The 18028-nt window shown below is 47.4% G+C and overlaps 2 protein-coding genes and 1 long non-coding RNA gene across 5 annotated transcripts in view; 1 reads left to right on the top strand and 2 right to left on the bottom strand.

The window, feature by feature from the left end:
* Positions 1–5829: 5829 nt before the first annotated feature.
* Positions 5830–7561, bottom strand: LOC100461720 (protein FAM209A). The gene is made up of 2 exons (XM_002830448.4): positions 6943–7561; positions 5830–6178 (listed from the first exon to the last, which is right to left on the bottom strand). Exons 1-2 carry the CDS (start codon positions 7552–7554, stop codon positions 5912–5914), a joined length of 879 nt encoding a protein of 292 aa, XP_002830494.1. The 5' UTR covers positions 7555–7561; the 3' UTR covers positions 5830–5911.
* Positions 7306–17337, top strand: LOC129052158 (uncharacterized). Its single transcript, XR_008517030.2, has 3 exons — positions 7306–7589; positions 11386–11544; positions 17225–17337. It is a non-coding gene; the product is annotated as an uncharacterized LOC129052158 (long non-coding RNA).
* Positions 9813–18028, bottom strand: part of RTF2 (replication termination factor 2) — a 57627-nt gene continuing 49411 nt past the window's right edge. The window contains exons 7-9 of one of the 3 annotated variants that reach the window (XM_024238515.3): positions 15155–15209; positions 14943–15038; positions 9813–10553 (exon numbers count right to left, since the gene is read on the bottom strand). In XM_024238515.3, the coding sequence (XP_024094283.2) occupies positions 10528–10553; positions 14943–15038; positions 15155–15209 (177 nt within the window). In that variant the 3' untranslated portion in view covers positions 9813–10527. 3 annotated transcript variants of the gene reach the window in all.

Genomic DNA, 18028 nt, shown 5'->3' with positions numbered 1-18028 from the left:
CAACAGAGCAGGGCTCAGAAAAGGAAAAAAGAGTATATATTGGGCCAGGCACAGTGGCTCACACCTGTAATCCCAGCACTTTGGGAGGCCGGGGTGGGCAGATCACCTGAGGTCAGGAGTTCCAGACCAATCTGGCTAACATAACGAGACCCCATCTCTACTAAAAACACAAAAATTAGCCAGGTGTGGCAATGCACGCCTGCAGTCTCAGCTACTTGGGAGGCTGAGGCAGGAGAATCGTTTGAACCTGGGAGGCAGAGGTTGCAGTGAGCTGAGATCTAGACACTCTACTCCAGCCTGGGTGACAGAGTGAGACTGTGTCTCTGAAAAGAAAAAAGAATATATAGTTCGATTAAAATTGTGGTAAGAGGCCGGGCACGGTGGCTCATGCCTGTAATCCCAGCACCTTGGGAGGCTGAGGTGGGCGGATCACCTAAGGTCGAGAGTTTGAGACCAGCCAAGCCAACATGGAGAAACCCCGTCTCTACTAAAAATACAAAAAAATTAGCTGGGCGTGGTGGTGCATGCCTGTAATCCCAGCTACTCGGGAGGCTGAGGCAGAAGAATTGCTTGAACTTGGGAGGCAGAGGTTGCAGTGAGCTGAGATCGTGCCATTGCACTCCAGCCTGGGCAACAAGAGCGAAACTCCATCTCAAAAAAAAAAAAAAAGAAAAAAGAAAAAATGATTGTGATAAGAACAGGAAGCTTTAGACACTAGCACAAGGGGACTGCTCTAAACTAGGTTATGCAGGAAGAGTTTCCAGAAAAAGATGGTTGACTAGAGCAGGGGAGACGATTAGGAGTTGGTGGGTAAAATGGGAAGGGGCTGAATCCCCCAAGTGAGAAGGAACAGCTGGCTTGACAACTGAGGCCAAGGCTGGGAATGAACCTAGGACTCCACAGTATACCCAAAACCATGAGTTCTTTAAAATGACATGAAACAAGAAATCCTGGGTGCTGGAACGCACGGCTTGTACTTGTTCCCCTGGGTCATCTGTAGAGCTATCTTCCTGAGGAAGGCTCTGATTTGCAGATTTACTCCCGAGGAGCAGAACTTTATGCTGCATAGGAAATAATCAAGGGTCTGCTGGGCACCCTCGCTGTGCCTTAAATTGTACTGAGCTCTGTGGAGTGACAAAGAAGTTCTACAAGTTATGGCCAGGGGCAGTGGCTCATGCCTGTAATCCCAGCACTTTGGGAGGCCAATGTGAGCAGATCATCTGAGGTCAGGAGTTCGAGACCAGCCTGACCAACATGGTGAAACACTGTCGCCACTAAAAACACACACACACACACACACACACACACATTAGCCAAGTGTGGTGGTGCATGCCTGTAATCTTAGCTACTTGGGAGGCTGAGGCAGGAGAATCGCTTGAGCCCAGGAGTTGCGGCTGCAGTGAGCTCAGATGATGCCATTGCACTATAACCTGGGCAACAGAGCAAGACTCTGTCTCTAAAAAAAATAAATAAATTCTGCTGAGCAGTCTAGGGGAAAAAGAAAAGAACACGTGGTATATACCATAGTTGCTCAATGAATCCTTCTGTAAAATGATGTCTGATCTGGCCCTTATCAACCCAGCAAACCCAACTTCCTCCATTCCCACCTGCCCTGCCAGCGTCCTCTCTGCTCCTCCACATGACAAACTTGAGCAAACTCTTCCCTTTGTCCTGACGTCTGCCTGGACCACTTTTCCAGAATCCTTTTCCTGCCTACGACTTTCTCCTCCATTCCTGCTCCTTGCCAAAATGGCATACAGTAGATACTCAGCATGTTGTTGAATGGATGGGTGAATGGGTGGGAGGGTGGATGGGTGGGTGGGTAGATGGATGGATGGGTTAGTGGGTGGGTGGATGGATGAATGGATGGATGGATGGATGGGTGGATGGTTGGATGGATGGGTGTGTGGGTGGGTGGGTGGTTGAGTGGATTTTTGTTGTCGTTGTTGTTTTGAGACAGAGTCTTGCTGTGTCGCCCAGGCTGGAGTGCAGGGGCACTACGTCAGCTCACTGCAAGCTCCGCCTCCCAGGTTCAAGTGATTCTCACTCCTCAGCCTCCTGAGTAGCTGGGACTACAGGTGCATGCCATCATCCCTGCCTAATTTTCGTATTTGTATTTATTATTTGTTTATTTATTTATTCTTTTTTTGAGATGGAGTCTCACTCTGTTGCCCAGGCTGGAGTGCAATGGCGCGATCTCGGCTCACTGCAACCTCCACCTCCTGGGTTCAAGAGATTCTCCTGCCTCAGCTTCCTGAGTAGCTGGGATTACAGGCGCACGCCACCACACCCAACTAATTTTTGTGTTTTTAGTAGAGATGAGGTTTCACCATATTGGCCAGGCTGGTCTCAAATTCCTGACCTCAGATGATTCGCCTGCCTCGGCCTCCCAAACTGCTGGGATTGTAGGATTGAGCCATCATGCCAGGCCTGTATTTTTATTTTTTAATTAGTATTATTATTATTTTTGAGATGGAGTCTTGCTCTGTCACCCACTGGAGTGCAATGGCACAATCTCAGCTCACTGCAGCCTCCGCCTCCAGGGTTCAAGCAATTCTCCTGCCTCAGCCTCCCAAGTAGCTGGGATTACAGGCACCCACCACCATGCTTCGCTAATTTTTGTATTTTTAGTAGAGACAGGGTTTCACCTTGTTGGCCGGGGTGGTCTTGAACTCCTGACCTCACGTGATCTGCCTACCTTGGCCTCCCAAAGTGCTGGGATTACAGGTGTGAGCCACCACATCCAGCCTAAGAATAATTTTTTTCTTTTTTTTTTTGAAATAGGGTCTCACTCTGTCACTCAGGCTGTAGTGCAATGGCACAATATCGGCTCACTGCAACCTCCACCTCCTGGGTTCAAGCGATTCTCCTGCCTCAGCCTCCCAAGTAGCTGGGATTAGAGGCGGGCACCACTGAGCTCGGCTTATTTTGTATTTTTAGTAGAGACAGAGTTTCACCACGTTGGCCAGGTTGGTCTCAAACTCCTGACCTCAGGTGATTCACCCACCTCGGCCTCCCAAAGTACTGGGATTACAGGTGTGAGCCACCATGCTGGGCCTTCTTTTGGGTTTTAATGGCAGCTTCATTAAACAGGGATGATGCACAATCATGAAGAAACGTGATTGGGCCAAAAATCGATAAGATCTCATATTAACAGACTGATTGGGGAACCCATCAGGGCCTGTCCAGATTCCTCTTGGTCTCTCTGTGCAGCTTTCCTTCCTCTAGAGCATGCGGCATGACCCTCTCGAATGAGGTCTTTGGGCTCCCAATCAGATTAGAGTCCTACCCTGGGCAGGGAAAGGAGGACAGAAAGTCAGAGAGAGATTCTGTTTCCCTAGGACTACTCCTAAGGATTAAAGCACCCCAACTTTTTTTTTTGACACAAGGTCTGGCTCTGTCACCCAGGCTGGAATGCAGTGGTGCAATCATAGCTCACTGCAACCTCCACTTCCTGGGCTCAAGGGATCCTCCCACATCAACCTCCTGAGTAGCTGGGACTACAGGTGCATGCAACCATGCCCAGCTAATTTTTGTTGTTGTTGTTGTTGTTTTTGTTGTTGTTGTTGTTTTGTAGAGAGGGTTTTGCCATGTTGTGCAGGGTGGTCTTGAACCTCTGGGCTCAAGTGATCTGCCTTCCCCAATCTCCCATAGTGCTAAGATTACAAGTGAGAATCACTTTGCCCAGCCCCCAAACATTATTTTTATTTTTATTTTGAAGACAGGGTCTCACGCCACCACCCAGGCTGTAGTGCCACGGTGCAATCATGGCTCACTGCAGCCTTGACCTCCCAGACCCAAAAGATGCTCCTACCTTAGCCTCCCAAGTAGCACCACTGCACCTGGGTAACCATTCTTTTTATTTATTTATTTTTTTGAGACAGAGTCTAGCTCTGTTGCCCAGGCTGGAGTGCAGTGGTGCAATCTCAGCTCACTGCCACCTCCACCTCCTGGATTCAGGTGATTCTCCTGCCTCAGCCTCCTGAGTAGCTGGGATTACAGGTGTCTTCCACAATGCCCAGCTAATTTTTATATTTTTGATAGAGACAGGGTTTCACCATGTTGGCCAGGCTGCTCTTGAACTCCTGACCTCAGGTAATCTGTTCACCTCGGCCTCCCAAAGTGCTGGGATTACAGACATGAGCCACCATGCCCAGCCACCACATTCTTCCCGGGAAGATGCTGTCCACCCTTCAGGGCCCGGGGTTGGGACCCTTGAGGGGCGCCTATGCCTTCGAGGCAGGGCCTCCTTCCCCTGAGGCCCCAGGTGTCTGGGCTGCTGTCTGCCCTGCCTCCCTCTCCTGCTTCTGCTGCAGCCGCAGAAGCCATGGCCTCCTGCCTCATGGTCTTGGTCTTCCCTGGACCCTGGGTGACTTTGATGCTTGTGAGGGTGACAGCGCTGGTCAACTGGGTACCGGCCCCAGAGATGCCTATGCACTAATTCCTGGGACCTGTGGGCCTGCTCTTCATGTGGCAAGAGACATTTTGCAGATGAATTAAATGAAGGATTTTAAGATGAGTCATGATCCTGGCTGCCGGAGGGCGGGTCACCATTCTCCAAGAAAGGGAACCTGGCCCCTTGGGGAAGTGGCTGATTCCAGGATGAAGGCAGGCAATGAACCAGATAAGCATGGAGCATCTTGGGTTGCCAGAAAGTAAGGAATTGCTCAAAAGAGGAAGGGGCTTGCTCACATAACACGAGTGCCAACCCAAAGGAGCTTCTAATGCCAAAGGTGGGAAAGGTGGAGCCAGAAAATAACTACAACGAAAAAAACCACCTGTAAGTCCATACAGAAATCCATCCATCAATCATCGGCGAAGGAACAGCTCTTCCTACAGCAGAATTCCAATCAATAAAGAATGTAGGAGAGAGGAAAATAGAAATCACTATTAGGCAAGCACCTAAGTATGTACAGAGATGCCATCAGCCACCGTAACATGTAAAATACCCACATTTTGAATAAGTAGGATAAAGAACATGTCAACTAATCTGGGAGCCCCTGATTAGCACATTTGTATCCAAAACTCCAATGGCATAGAATGAATGAATTCTTTCTCCCTTTTCTTTTTTGTTAATTTAAAATAATAGAGATGGAGTCTCACTATGTAGCCCAGGGTGGTTTCAAACTCCTGGCCTCAATCAGTCCTCCTGCCTCGGCCTCGCAATGGGCTAAGATTACAGGTGTTAGCCACCGTGCCGGGCCTCTCCTTTTTGTTTTTTTCTTTTGAGATGGAGTCTCGCTCTATCACCCAGGCTGGAGTGCAGTGGTGTGATCTCACTGCAACCTCTGCCTCCCGGGTTCCAGCGATTCTCCTGCCTCATCCCTTTTTTTTTAATCCATTTATTGACAAATGTAACTGCTAGTGTGGTAGAAGGAAAAGTCAATATATATGGAACCTTTGAAATGGAATGAGTGAAAGGACTCCTGTGGTGAGACAATCAGATAACTCTAGAATACACCCCTCCTAACTGAATCATTTTACCATTTTAAAACTATCATTAACGCCGTCTTTTGTAATATATCAAAGATAAAAAGCAGTTCTGCATCTTGCACAAATAGATACTATAGAGAGCGAGAGTTTGTATGGAAATGACGTCAGCATCTTATCCCAGATTTCCCTAGCTCCAACATCCACCCGCGGCCATTGCACGGAAGCACGAGCTCATCACGTACTATTATGTAGCTTTCGGTGCTCTTCTCACCACCCACAGCTCTAGACGATGTGAGAGAGGCAAAAACAAAACCATCACTGCTATGGCTACTGGTCTCACATTCACTTTTTCTTCTAGTGCAAAAAAGAAAAGAAGCAAGATCTCAAACGTGGAAGTTCTTTTCTTCAGAATAGTTTTATTAGTTTGCATACAGTTTGTCAACATGCAACTTTTTTCTCTCCTGACACACAAATCCATTCAGCTATAGCTTTCTTCTCCCCATATGTCATAGATCGTGACATGCTGTGGATCTGCAGGCATCTCTGACCTTCGAAGCCTGAGGTTACTGCCACTGCCTGTTGCCATGGCACCTTTAAGATTCCGCACTTTGGACACAAATTTCATAAGCTCCACCTCGAGTTCGATTAAGGTATTGAATACATAGTCTTTGTTGGGGGAAGCATTTCTTTTTTTCTTTAATGGAGAGTGAAATTGGCCACCTTGAAGGCCAGGAGGACTCTGCTCCTGTCAAGAAAGATACTCAAGGTCAGTAATATTGTGAACTTTGCTGGTTTTGACAAAACCAGCATGTTACGACATGTTCATGTTACAACAGCAGACTTGAGTAGTTGCAAGGAAGACCATACTGCCCACAAAGCTGAAAATATTCACACCCTCCCTGGTCCTTTACAGGAAGGGTTTGCCGATCTCTGCTCTCATCAGTTTGGGCACAGGATTATGAAGTGCTGGGTCTTTCTAGGTGAGAACACACTTTCTCTCCCCTTCCCTTTCTACCTGAAAGAGTTGTTTGTGGTCATTTTGAGGACCAGCTCAAACTACCTTACACCTTTATCTCTTCAGCACAAGTCTCATATTTCGTTGGAATAATGATACCATTTCCATTTAGCTCAGGATTTTGTAGTAAGTCAAACACTAGCACGAATTTAAAAAACAGGGGATAGTGAATCTGGCCCTGTGAATAATTTTGACCTTCTGAAACACACCATAAGTTCTTGAATCTATCCTACATTTGCAAAAATCCATCTAACCAGAAAATCTGTGAGCCAGTAAGCAGAGGTCACCTTCCACTGTTTGTCCCAGTATCTGTGGATCTGGGGACTATTGTCTTCACTAAGGATACATCAGGAAGTGAATTTGCCAACTTTGCCCAGGACCATGAGGTCGGTTCATTATACCCAACGGTGCTGCCTAGACTCACTAGAACATCCGTTTCCCTGAGACTCCTGAGATTGAATCAATATGGTGTAAAAAAATGGAGCCATCCTTACCTTATTCTTCTCACTGTCTCTTTGACACTTCAGTATCACAAACAGCACAACAACAAACAAAAGCCAGAGCCATTTGCTCCCAAGCCAGCCTCTGGTGTGCTCTGGTAGATTCTGCCGAATCCGAAAGTGCTCTCCGTACTGCACCTTCCCCTGGGGTTTGCTAGTTTTCTCTCTCAGAGAAGAGAACATAAAGGCATAGCTGCAGGTGAGGCACAGAAGCAGGACCAGGGACGATTTCAGCGTCCACATGGTGAGCAGAGATGGGGACAGGAGTTGCTCATGATGGGTTTGCTTGCCCTTGCAACTGGGAGACTGGGCATCTGGTGCCAGGTCCTTGGTGATGTCACAGAGGCCCTGAGCTGAGGCCACCCTGGCCATTGTGATGATTTCAGGACAGAGGTTACAGGTCACAGGGGTCGCCCGGGAGGAGGACTCAAAGGGAGATGGGGGCATTTCCAGCAGGCAGTCAGAGAGAGAGGATGGGCACGACGGGGTGCCAATTCCCTGCCAGGGGACTCTTTCCAACCCTGGAGCTTTGCTGGGAGAGGCCATCGTGTTTTTGTTTTTCATTTGTTTGATCCAGACATTGTGATGAGCAGAGGGAGATGCCATGTGCCCCGTGGAGCTGAGTTAAATGGGAGAGAAAGGTATTAAACCACAGGCTACCTACAAACTCGGAGCCACCTATGTGGCTCAAACTAAACAAACAAAAAATTTGTTTTTGTTTTTTCTGGGGACGGAGTTTTGCTCTTGTTGGCCAGACTGGAGTGCAATGGTGTGATCTTAGCTCACTGCAACCTCTGCCTCCCGGGTTCAAGCCATTCTCCTGCCTCAGCCTCCTGAGTAGCTGGGATTACAGGTACCCACCACCACGCTTGGCTAATTTTGTATTTTTAGTAAAGACAGGGTATCTCCATGTTGGTCAGGCTGGTCTCGAACTTCCGACCACAGGTGATCCACCTGCCTCGGCCTCCTAAAGTGTTGGGATTACAGGCATGAGCCACTGCGCCCGGCCCACCTATGTGTTTTGTTTGGCCTACATTGTTTTTAAAAATTGTCAGTACTTAAATATTGGGGGGCATTTCACTTTAAAACTCCACATTCTGGCTTCCTTTGAAAATATGGGAGGTCCAGAAACAATGGGTGCACACCCTCATGGAACCAGTCTCTCTGCTGCAGCCAAGTGAAACCATCCTTTCGGTGGCCATATTCCCTCCACAGTCCCCACAACTCACTATTACCTCACACCATCATTGATCGTAGCAGTGTGTGCCCACCCTGGGTTAAGAGTATACTTTGGGCCGGGTGTGGTGGCTCACACCTGTAATCCCAGCACTTTGGGAGGCCAAGGCAGGTGGGTCACCTGAGGTCAGGAGTTCGAGACCAGCCTGGCCAACATGGTGAAACCCCATGTCTACTAAACAAAAATTAGCCCGGCATGGTGGCATAGGCCTGTAGGCCCAGCTAGTTGGGAAGCTGAGGCAGGAGAATCACTTGAACCTGGGAGGCAGAAGTTGCAGTGAGCTGAGATCGCACCACTGCACTCTAGCCTGGGCGACAGAGTGAGACTCCATCTCAGGAAGAAAAAAAAAAAAAAGAGAGAGAGTGTACTTTGATTAAAATTGTGATAAGAACAGGAAGCTTTAGACACTAGCACAAGGGGACTGCTCTAAACTAGGTTATGCAGGAAGAGTTTCCAGAAAACGATGGTTGACTAGAGCAGGGGAGACGATTAGGAGTTGGTGGGTAAAATGGGAAGGGGCTGAATCCCCCAAGTGAGAAGGAACAGCTGGCTTGACAACTGAGGCCAAGGCTGGGAATGAACCTAGGACTCCACAGTATACCCAAAACCATGAGTTCTTTAAAATGACATGAAACAAGAAATCCTGGGTGCTGGAACGCACGGCTTGTACTTGTTCCCCTGGGTCATCTGTAGAGCTATCTTCCTGAGGAAGGCTCTGATTTGCAGATTTACTCCCGAGGAGCAGAACTTTATGCTGCATAGGAAATAATCAAAGTTCAGCTGGGCACCTTCGCTGTGCCTTAAACTATTGAGCTCTGTGGAATGACAAAGTAGTTCTGCAAGACTATGGCCAGGGGCAGTGGCTCATGCCTGTAATCCCAGCACTTTGGGACGCCAAGGCATGCAGATCACCTGAGGTCAAAGAGTTTGAGGCCAGCCTGACCAACATGGTGAAACCCTGTCTCCACTAAAAATAAAAACAAATTAGCCAGGTGTTTTGGTGCACACCTGTAATCTCAGCTACTCAGGAGGCTGAGGCAGGAGAATTGCTTGAATCCAGGAGGTGGTGGTTGCAGTGAGCTGAGATGGTGCCAGTGCACTCCAGCCTGGGCAACAGAGTGAGACTCTCTCAAAAAAAAAAAACCAAAAAATAGTTCTGCAAGACTATTCTAGAAAACCGAAAGGGGAAAATGGTGTTGGGCTGTGCTGCACAGCTTCTTCCTCCATGAGCGTGGTGCAGTGTTGGCGGGGGAGTGGGGCTTCCTGCCAGAGACTGTCTGGGCAGGATGGAGAGATGCAAATCTCCAGGGTGATCAGAAGACGGGCACTTCTCTTCTTGCAGGGGCCCACTCGGCTCAGCAGCTACTGCCTGGAATTACGCCCACTTGTAGAGGCAGCTGCCCTGATGTCCAGGGCCTTGGGCCACCCTGTGACCTCAGTTTGGAGGCCTATCCTTGGCATCACGCTGCTCCCTGTCCCTAGTCTTCCCCATTCCAGCAGCTTTGAGGGACGGCTAATTATTTTCAGGGGCCCCCACGTCCATACACAGCCTGTGTCTTTTTTTTGAGATAGGGTCTTGCTGTGTCACCCAGACTGCAGTGCAGTGGAATGATCCTGGCTCACTGCAGCCTCGATAATTTTTAGTTTTTTTTTTTTTTTTTTTGGTAGAGACACGGTCTGGATAATTTTTATTTCATTTTTGGTAGACACAGGGTCTTCCTGTGTTGCCCAGGCTAGTCTCAAACTCCTGGGCTCAAGCAGTCCTCCTGCCTCGGCCTCCCAAAGTGCTGGGACTGCAGACGGGGAGCCACAGTGCTCAGCCAGCCCGCGTCTTAAGTCGGCTGGGAAGTTTGGTGGCTGTGGTGCGATGGAGCAGTAAGGGGCAAACAGACGTGGTTTACAGGAATGGCCCCAAACAACCGAAATGCTCAGAAGTTTTGCCACATGTGATTTTGTTATTTGGAAATATTCACATCTTATGGGAATCACTTTTTCCTATACGTATTCAAAAGTCTAGAGCACTCTCCAATAGAGCAGGACCAGTGGGAAAGCAGACCAGATCTTTGAGCCAAACTTCTGTCTGGGCCTGGGGTGGGGTGGCACTTCTTTCATTCATTTTGGCACAGCTTCCATTTCATTTGTTGGAAATGAAGTGCTGTGGTGTTGCAGGAAGTCAGGGACCCCAAATGGAGGGACCGGCTGAAGCCACGGCAGAAGAACATAAATTGTGATTTCATGGACATTTATTCCTTCCCCAATCAATACTCTTTTAATTTCCTATGCCGGTCTTTCCTTGAATCTCTTAATTCCGTCGTCTTCGTAAGCTGAGGATGTATGTCGCCTCAGGACCTTGTGATGATTGCGTTATCTGTACAAATTGTAAAACATTTGTTTGAACAATATGAAATCTGGGCATCCTAAAAGAACAGGGTAACAGCGATTTTCAGGGAACAAGGGAGATAACCATAAGGTCTGACTGCCTGTGGGGCCAGGCAGAACAGAGTCATATTTCTCTTCTTGCAAAAGCGAATAGGAGAAATATCGCTGAATTCTTTTTCTCAGCAAGGAACAGCCCTGGGAAAAGAATGCATTCTCAGGGGGCGGTCTCTAAAATGGCCGCTCTGGGAGTGTCTGTCTTATGCAGTTGTAGATAAGGGATGAAATATGCCCTGGTCTCCTGCAGCGCCCCCAAGCTTGCTAGGATTGGGAAATTCCAGCCTGGTGAAATTCTAGTCAGATTGGTTGTCTGTTCTCAAACCCTGTTTCCTGTTAAGATGTTTATCAATGACAATGTGTGCACAGTGGGACATGAAACCTCATCAGCAATGCTAATTTTGCCCTGGACTTGTGATCTTGCTCTGCCCCCATTTGCGTTGTGATATTTTATTGCCTTTGAAGCACGTGATGTCTGTGACCCACACCCTATTCGTACACTCCCTCCCCTTTGAAAATTGCTAATAAAAACTTGCTGGTTTTGCGGCTTGGGGGCAACACAGAACCTGCCGATGTGATGTCACCCCCAGGGACCCAGCTGTAAAATTTCTCTCTTTTGTACTTTCTTTCTCAGACCGGCCAACACTTAGGGAAAATAGAAAAGAACCTACGTTGAAATATTGGGGGCTGGTTCCCCCGATACTGTTGGAAATTGAATAGATGCCATTTTGCAGAATTTCAACATCTTTTCAATTTTCTCCTCCCAGCTCCCTCCTTGGTGGAAAGCAGCTTGGGTCCTGGAGGTGGACGGCGGAGGAGGGAGAGCTAGCAGATGCCCCACTTTCCTCTTGGGCACAGCACCTGAACCCGTGCTCTTGGCGCCCTGGGTGGGAGCTTGCTCCAGCTGCCACTGATTCCTTCATTTGGTAATGACTGAATGGGGAGAAGGTGCGGTGTGGCCAGGCAGAACCGTCATTCACCTTGCTGCTTTGGGCCTCAGGCGCCTCACCTATAAAGTTGGGGATGGCCATCTTCACATTGCACTGGGTGGCTGGTGAGTCCCAGGGGAAGAAGCCTGTCAAGTGCTTGGCTACTCAGTGAGCCCTAAAAATAATGCGAATGATCAGCCCTCCCCAGCCGCTGGTGTATTGAGGCCTCATGCCTAGCAGGAGCACAGATCATGGATACCTTCTTCCCTCACGCTGGCCAGGAGCCTTGAAGAGTGGTGCCTTAGCAAAATATTAAAGGCTGGCTAGAAATCTCCAAGGAAGCCCTGATCCCTCCTGCGTGGATGGTACTAAGGGCAGCTGGAGGGAGGCCCACAGCCTGTTTATTTCAGAGAGGCCCAAAGCAGAGGACTTTGAGATGCTGAAATTTTTGTGTTGAGGATGCTGTGACTCAGTTACCAGAAAAAACTGGACACAGTCAATAAACTCAATGCAAAATAAAACTGATTCAGGCTAACATTAAGAAAACCGAACCTGGTAAAAATAATGGTCATTAAAAGAAAAAAAATGCCTCACGATGGCAGAAGCTGTAATTAGTAAAATGTGACTAAAAGGATTGATCAAGTTTTCTCAGTAAAATTAAAATAGGGAAGAAGAGACAGTGATAGAAAATAGTGTTAACCAATTGAAGAAGGAACTGACTGTTGTGAAAATAAATTAACAAAATGAAAAGGGGGCCCAGGCAGGGTGGCTCACGCCTGTAATCCCAGCACTTTGGAAGGCCGAGGTGGGCAGACTGTTTGAGCCCAGGAGTTTAAGACCAGCCTGGGCAACATGGCGAAACCTCATCTCTACAAAAAATAGAAAAATTAGCCGGGTGCAGTAGTGCACACCTACAATCCCAGCTACTCGGGAGGCTGAGGTCAAGGCTATGGTGAGCCAGATCATGCCACTGCACTCCAGCCTGGATGACAGAGTGAGACCCTGTTTCAAAATTAAAAAAAAAAAACAAGAAAGAAAAAGGGAAATAAAAACAATGAGAAAATGGTTGAATTTGGCTATACAGAAAATTGGGGAAATTAAATGGCTAATTCAGGTTTGTTCTGGAAAAGTCCATGACAAAAACTCATCACTTAATTTTTATTAAAATGCTCTATACTCACAATGTCAAAATATCCTTAGGGCCAAACCTTCCCATCACTGTGAAGCCAGGAACCACACAGGGTTTGAGAAAAAGCAGGGCCACACATGGTTCTCCCTTGCTGGCCTCTCCCTGGAGTTCTGCCCACGTGTCTGTGTCTCCCACAGAACCTGCCTGCTCACCTCCCACCATTCACCTCCCACAGCTCCTTCTGCTTCTGAAGGAAACCCAGGGCCCCGGGGTCTGTATAGAGAACCAGTCACTATCTCAGTCATACCACCATGTGCAGAAAGCCACGCAGAGGCCTGGGGCTCTTGGTTCTTCATTAGGACTCTCATGAGAAGTTTCACTAACTATTGACGTCAACACACCTTATAGGCAGATAAAATGCACCTCTTTTTGGGTACAATTCTCCCTTTACCATCTGCTGGAGGAGAGAAGGGTGGGTTCCTCCGACTTCATGGAATGACTCCTATAATCACCAATGCAACGGCTGCAATGTTCTTACCCAAGCATGAGCAGAAGGTAGAAAAGATAAAAACACAGAGGAGAGAAGAGGCAGACCAGCTTTATTTTTGAACCCAATCACTGGGTGCCCAACTAAGACTCTGCTATCTTCGAAATGATGAGATCGGGCACACTCCCCTAACACTATTTAGCTAGACCACCAAGGATCCTGGCTCCTCCCAGGGCTGTAGCAGAGGGACGAGGCCCTTCAAAGCTTCTAGTGGGCACAGTGTATTTGAAATCCATCCTTTCTAAAGCCCAGTCTCACTTGGCCTACTTGATTTATTGCTGGTAGCAAGATCATTAGAATTTTAGTTAATATGTGCCAACTCTGCACCGGTGAGGACTCTGGAGTCTCTTGTTACTGCAAGCGTAAAGAGTGCAGCCCACAGGGCTTCCTGGCCGTGGAAAGGACCAAATGCACCTGCAGATGGAAGCAAGCATGACCTCGGGCCACTGTGCAGCCCCTCCCATGTCCCCCCTGGAACCCACACGCCTCACAGCAAGAGTGGCCACACCAGCTCGAAGGCTGGCCAGGACAGCTTTATGACACAGAGCTATAGAGAGAACACACAGCAGTGCACTCAGAGGCGCACAGCGACCTGCCTATGTGGAAACTAAACAACCCTCTGGGGCAGGAGCGGTGGCAGTGCGGGCTTCAGAAGCAGTAGGACGTGTGGGTGACCCAGTGGGCAGACTCCTCCTTGGAGCGCTTGGCGGAGCTGTGAGTGGTAAAGAGGGACTTGTAGGCCTCTGATTCTTCACTGTCAGCGATGGACCTCTTTGTGGCTCCACACGGAGGCTTCCCAGCTTTTCCAGAAGAGCTCTCATTTGTTGCTAGAAAAATGAAGAGCCAAAACTGTCAGGGTTGGGATAAAGATGATTCTAAACTTCGCATCCTCAGAAGGGAAGCCCATCAGTCACTCTGTCCCAGACGTTCTCTTGCTGGCTGTGTGAGTGCTGGCGGACATCATCTTAATTGCCAACTCCAGCAAAGCAGACACAGCACGACACATCTATCATTTACTGTCTTGCTCTGTCGCAGACACTGGTCCCAGCCCCGTGAATGACTTAGATTGTCCTGATGAGGCACGGCCTGTGTTCCAGGGGAGGAAACGGGCACAGAAACCTGAGTGGCTGTCCCACGTAGAGCCGGGATGGGAGCCTGTCAGCCGCCCTTGACGCTACTTAGAGCACAAGATCACACACACACTCTTTAACAATGAATCTGTATTTTTCTTTTTGTGAAATAAATGGTATTTTCTTTGAGTTAAAGAGAGTGAGTTTTAGGAGAAACTTTGATCCTTGGTCAAGAGGCAGCAGAGAGGGGACTCTGAGAGCCACACGTGGAGCCAATGAAAGCCCCAAGAGTAAAGAAACTGGGGGCATTCCCCGCAGGCCCTGAGCCACAGTCCATCTGACAGTCTCTGTGCAACATCTGAGCCAGTTCTCAGCGCAGCCTCTTTTGCTTGGCACCAAGCGCTTACTTGACAGGAATCTAAACAACTAGCATTTGTGCCCAGACCCCATCACTCCTGCCAGGGCTCCTGATGAGGGTGTGTTCAATATTTCTTAGTTACCCCCCTAAAGAGAGTTCAGTGCGCTCCCTAGAGATATGACATAGGACAGGCTTGGGCTTCCCATCCACCCACTCCAATGAAACCTGGACTCGGCCACCTGGGTTTTCAGCCTTCTCGAAACAGCTCCCTGTAGCTACAACAGGACCCACCTGTGCTTTTGGGAGCCAAGTTGGTTTTCTTCTCTCTAGAATCAAGGCTGGCTTCTTCAGGCTTCCCTGTCTTAACTTTTGATGGCCCTGGGGCTTCTGTAAAAGAAACAAAGTAGGCAAAGCAAAAACAATGCAAAACAAAGCAAGAACATATTAGCAGACTGCCCTAGAGTTGTATTTTGCTAAAATAAGGATCTCTTGAAGGATCTTACCTTCACTGACATCTGGTTTTGAAACAGACTCTGCTGCCTTGGGTTTCTTTGTTTTCTACAAAAAGATAGAGAATGTTGGAGGATGTGCTCAGATTCACTCCACTTCAGCGTCAGTGTGGCTGCCCATTGTCCCGGGGGCCCTGTCTGACTGGCCGATGCTAGTCACATGAGACAGTCACTCGGAAGAAGGCTTCTGATGTTCCGTAACTCCTAAGCCTTCATCCTCTGCATGTGACACCAGTCATGCACTTCTGCCTCACACAAAGATGTATCTGCACAGAGCTGCTCACTTTTATATTTACATCTCCCAAATCACATTTGCAAAAATTTAAGTGAGGCTGACAGATTTCAGTAATAAGGGCCAATGTTGATGGTGACAATTGTATACAAAAGCACACTTAAATGAATAACACAGAGTATATATGGGTATGTGAAGTCCAGCCAGCATAAACACCAACTAAATCTTGCACATTCCACTAACTTTTTTTCAAGGTTGTCAAACTGCTTTGGTATTTGTTATTCAAGTGTAAGGCCTTGAAGTTTATATTAAAGACAGTTGAGCTAATTCTTCTAAACTCAAAACTTACTCTTGTTAGATTTCCAGGCACTAGAATTCTGTTACTCATAATAGTTATTTTGATTAGCAATAATAAAATAAACAAACCATTCTACGGTTACACAGCTGTGTTGGAATTGATTTAATCGCAGAAATGACAAGTAGGACTATGTTCATTTAATTTACTTTAAAATGTCAATTTCCTAAATATCCAAAAGGTGGCACTAAAGTTATGCAGCCTGATTACTTCAGCCATCTCCCAGCACTGAGCATTAAAGAAAGACCTCTCAGGCCTTGAATTTCTAACACATACATGCAGTGTGATTTATAACAAAACATAAAGACCTTCTGTGCATTTCACATATGCAAGGCAAGCATTCACATCTGTGAAAACTGATACTCGGTCCTTCAAACAAACAAGAGACAACTGTTTATTTCTAAGCCCTCCATTCGTAGCTGAGGTTATTTGAAAAGCACAGGCAAGAAGGAGTTAGACAGGAAATGTTGTATCTTGCTTCCAGCTGCAAGTGTATTTGGGAAATATTTTGGTATCCTGGTAGCAGTAGCTATGAGGTATTCCCAGAAGCTCTGGAGAATATTTTGCAGAGAGGGGCATGTTAGTCCCACTGGGCTTTGAATTAACTTGGCAGGAAACCTGTGACAGAGAAAACTCACGAAAGCAAAATGGTCAAAGGGAATATGAACATTTCTAGTAGCTTCCTTTGAAATGCATTTTTTTCCCTTTGTGTGTGTGTGTGTGTGTGTGTTTGAGACAGAATCTCACTCTGTTGCCCAGGCTGGAGTGCAGTGGTACGATCTTGGCTCACTGCAACCTCCGCCTCCCAAGTTCAAGCAATTCTTCTGCCTCAGCCTCTGGAGTAGATGGGATTACTGGCGCACACCATCACATTCAGCTAATTTTTGTATTTTTAGTAGAGATGGGGTTTCACCATGTTGGCCAGGCTGGTCCCGAACTCCTGACCTCAAGTGATCTGCTTGCCTCAGCCTCCCAAAGTGCTGGGATGACAGGTGTGAGCCACGGCACCCGGTCGCCCTTTTGTGTTTTTTAAAACTGAGCTTGATCAATGGTAGCAATGAAGAACAGGGAGATGGCTTTTGGCAACTGTCCTTAGTTAAAAAGACCTCCAACTTAGTTTCCCTCTTTTTTTTCCTCTCTTACAATAATGAAATCATAGTAATTTAGAAAACCAACTTAGAATTAACACACTTTAAGATATACATGTATTTACTTTTCAACCTGAACACAGCATTTAAATGGCCAAGCGGCTTTTTTTTTTTTTTTTTTTTTTTTGAGAGAGAGTCTGTCAGGCTGGAGTGCAGAGGCGCGATCTCAGCTCACTGCAACCTCTGCCTTCCGGGTTCAAGTGATTCCCCTGCCTCAGTCTCCCCAGTAGCTGGGATTACAGGCACGTGCCACCACGCCCGCCTACCAACTGACTCTTTAAACAGTTGTTAGGAATGTTGTATTAACATCTTATAATATTGCTCCACAGAGTATTTCTACTGGCATCTGAATTCAGAGTTTGGGCACCGCTCCTTGAACTACAGAACCATTTTCAGACATTATTTTCTACCTAAGTAAAATGAAGAAAGGAGAAAATACAAATGCCTTTGGCTCTTTCTGATCATTCTGAATCCATGCATAACGATAATACTGCTACCATGTGCTCAAGCCTCGGCTTTTTAAAGCCTTACAACCACGAATTACACATTACTCCAGGGTGATACAGTCCTGTCTTCTGTTACGATTTTTTAAAAACCCCAAACCTCTGAAAAATCTTCAGGTACTCCATCACTCTCGCCTCGGACTGGCACTGGTAAAATGCATGCCCACGTGAAGGCAGGCGATTTGTTTCATAATTTTATGTCCTCAGCCTACTGCAGCTAATTTTCTAGTACTTCAAGTATTCTTTTGCCTTAGTTCTGATCACATAAAGTTTTCTCCCTAGCTTATCCTGAACCCAACTTTTTTTTTTTTTTTTTTAAAGAATAAGAAATTTGCCACTCACGAAAGGCCTGTATTCCATAGCTATCATCTGTAAACATGAACAACATTTACTGCTGGATGGGGAATCGACAGCGCACGGAAGAACTCTTGGCGGATGCGTTGTCTGGAGCCTGCTCGCTCCGCCACGTTACTCAGCAATGCTTTCCCTGTTTCTGGATACCAGGTTCCCTTCTGGACGCTGAAGCACCACGCTCCAGAAAAGACCCTCTCTCTCCCCGTGGGAGGGCTCAGGAAGGTGAGGGATTTGGCCCCCATTTTTGGGAAGGCTACTCATCACCTCCTTGCTATT

The sequence above is a fragment of the Pongo abelii genome, chromosome 21, assembly GCF_028885655.2.
Source record: "Pongo abelii isolate AG06213 chromosome 21, NHGRI_mPonAbe1-v2.0_pri, whole genome shotgun sequence".
NCBI lineage: Eukaryota > Metazoa > Chordata > Mammalia > Primates > Hominidae > Pongo > Pongo abelii.
Note: the sequence above shows the minus strand (reverse complement) of the source record. Positions and strands in the feature narration are given on the sequence as shown.

Coding starts and splice junctions, on each gene's coding strand:
- LOC100461720 (XM_002830448.4), bottom strand. CDS start 7,554: ATGGCATCTCCCTCTGCTCATCACAATGTCTGGATCAAACAAATGAAA. Junction 6,179..6,942: donor GAGACAGTGAGAAGAATAAG/GTAAGGATGGCT, acceptor CTTTCTTGACAG/GAGCAGAGTCCTCCTGGCCT.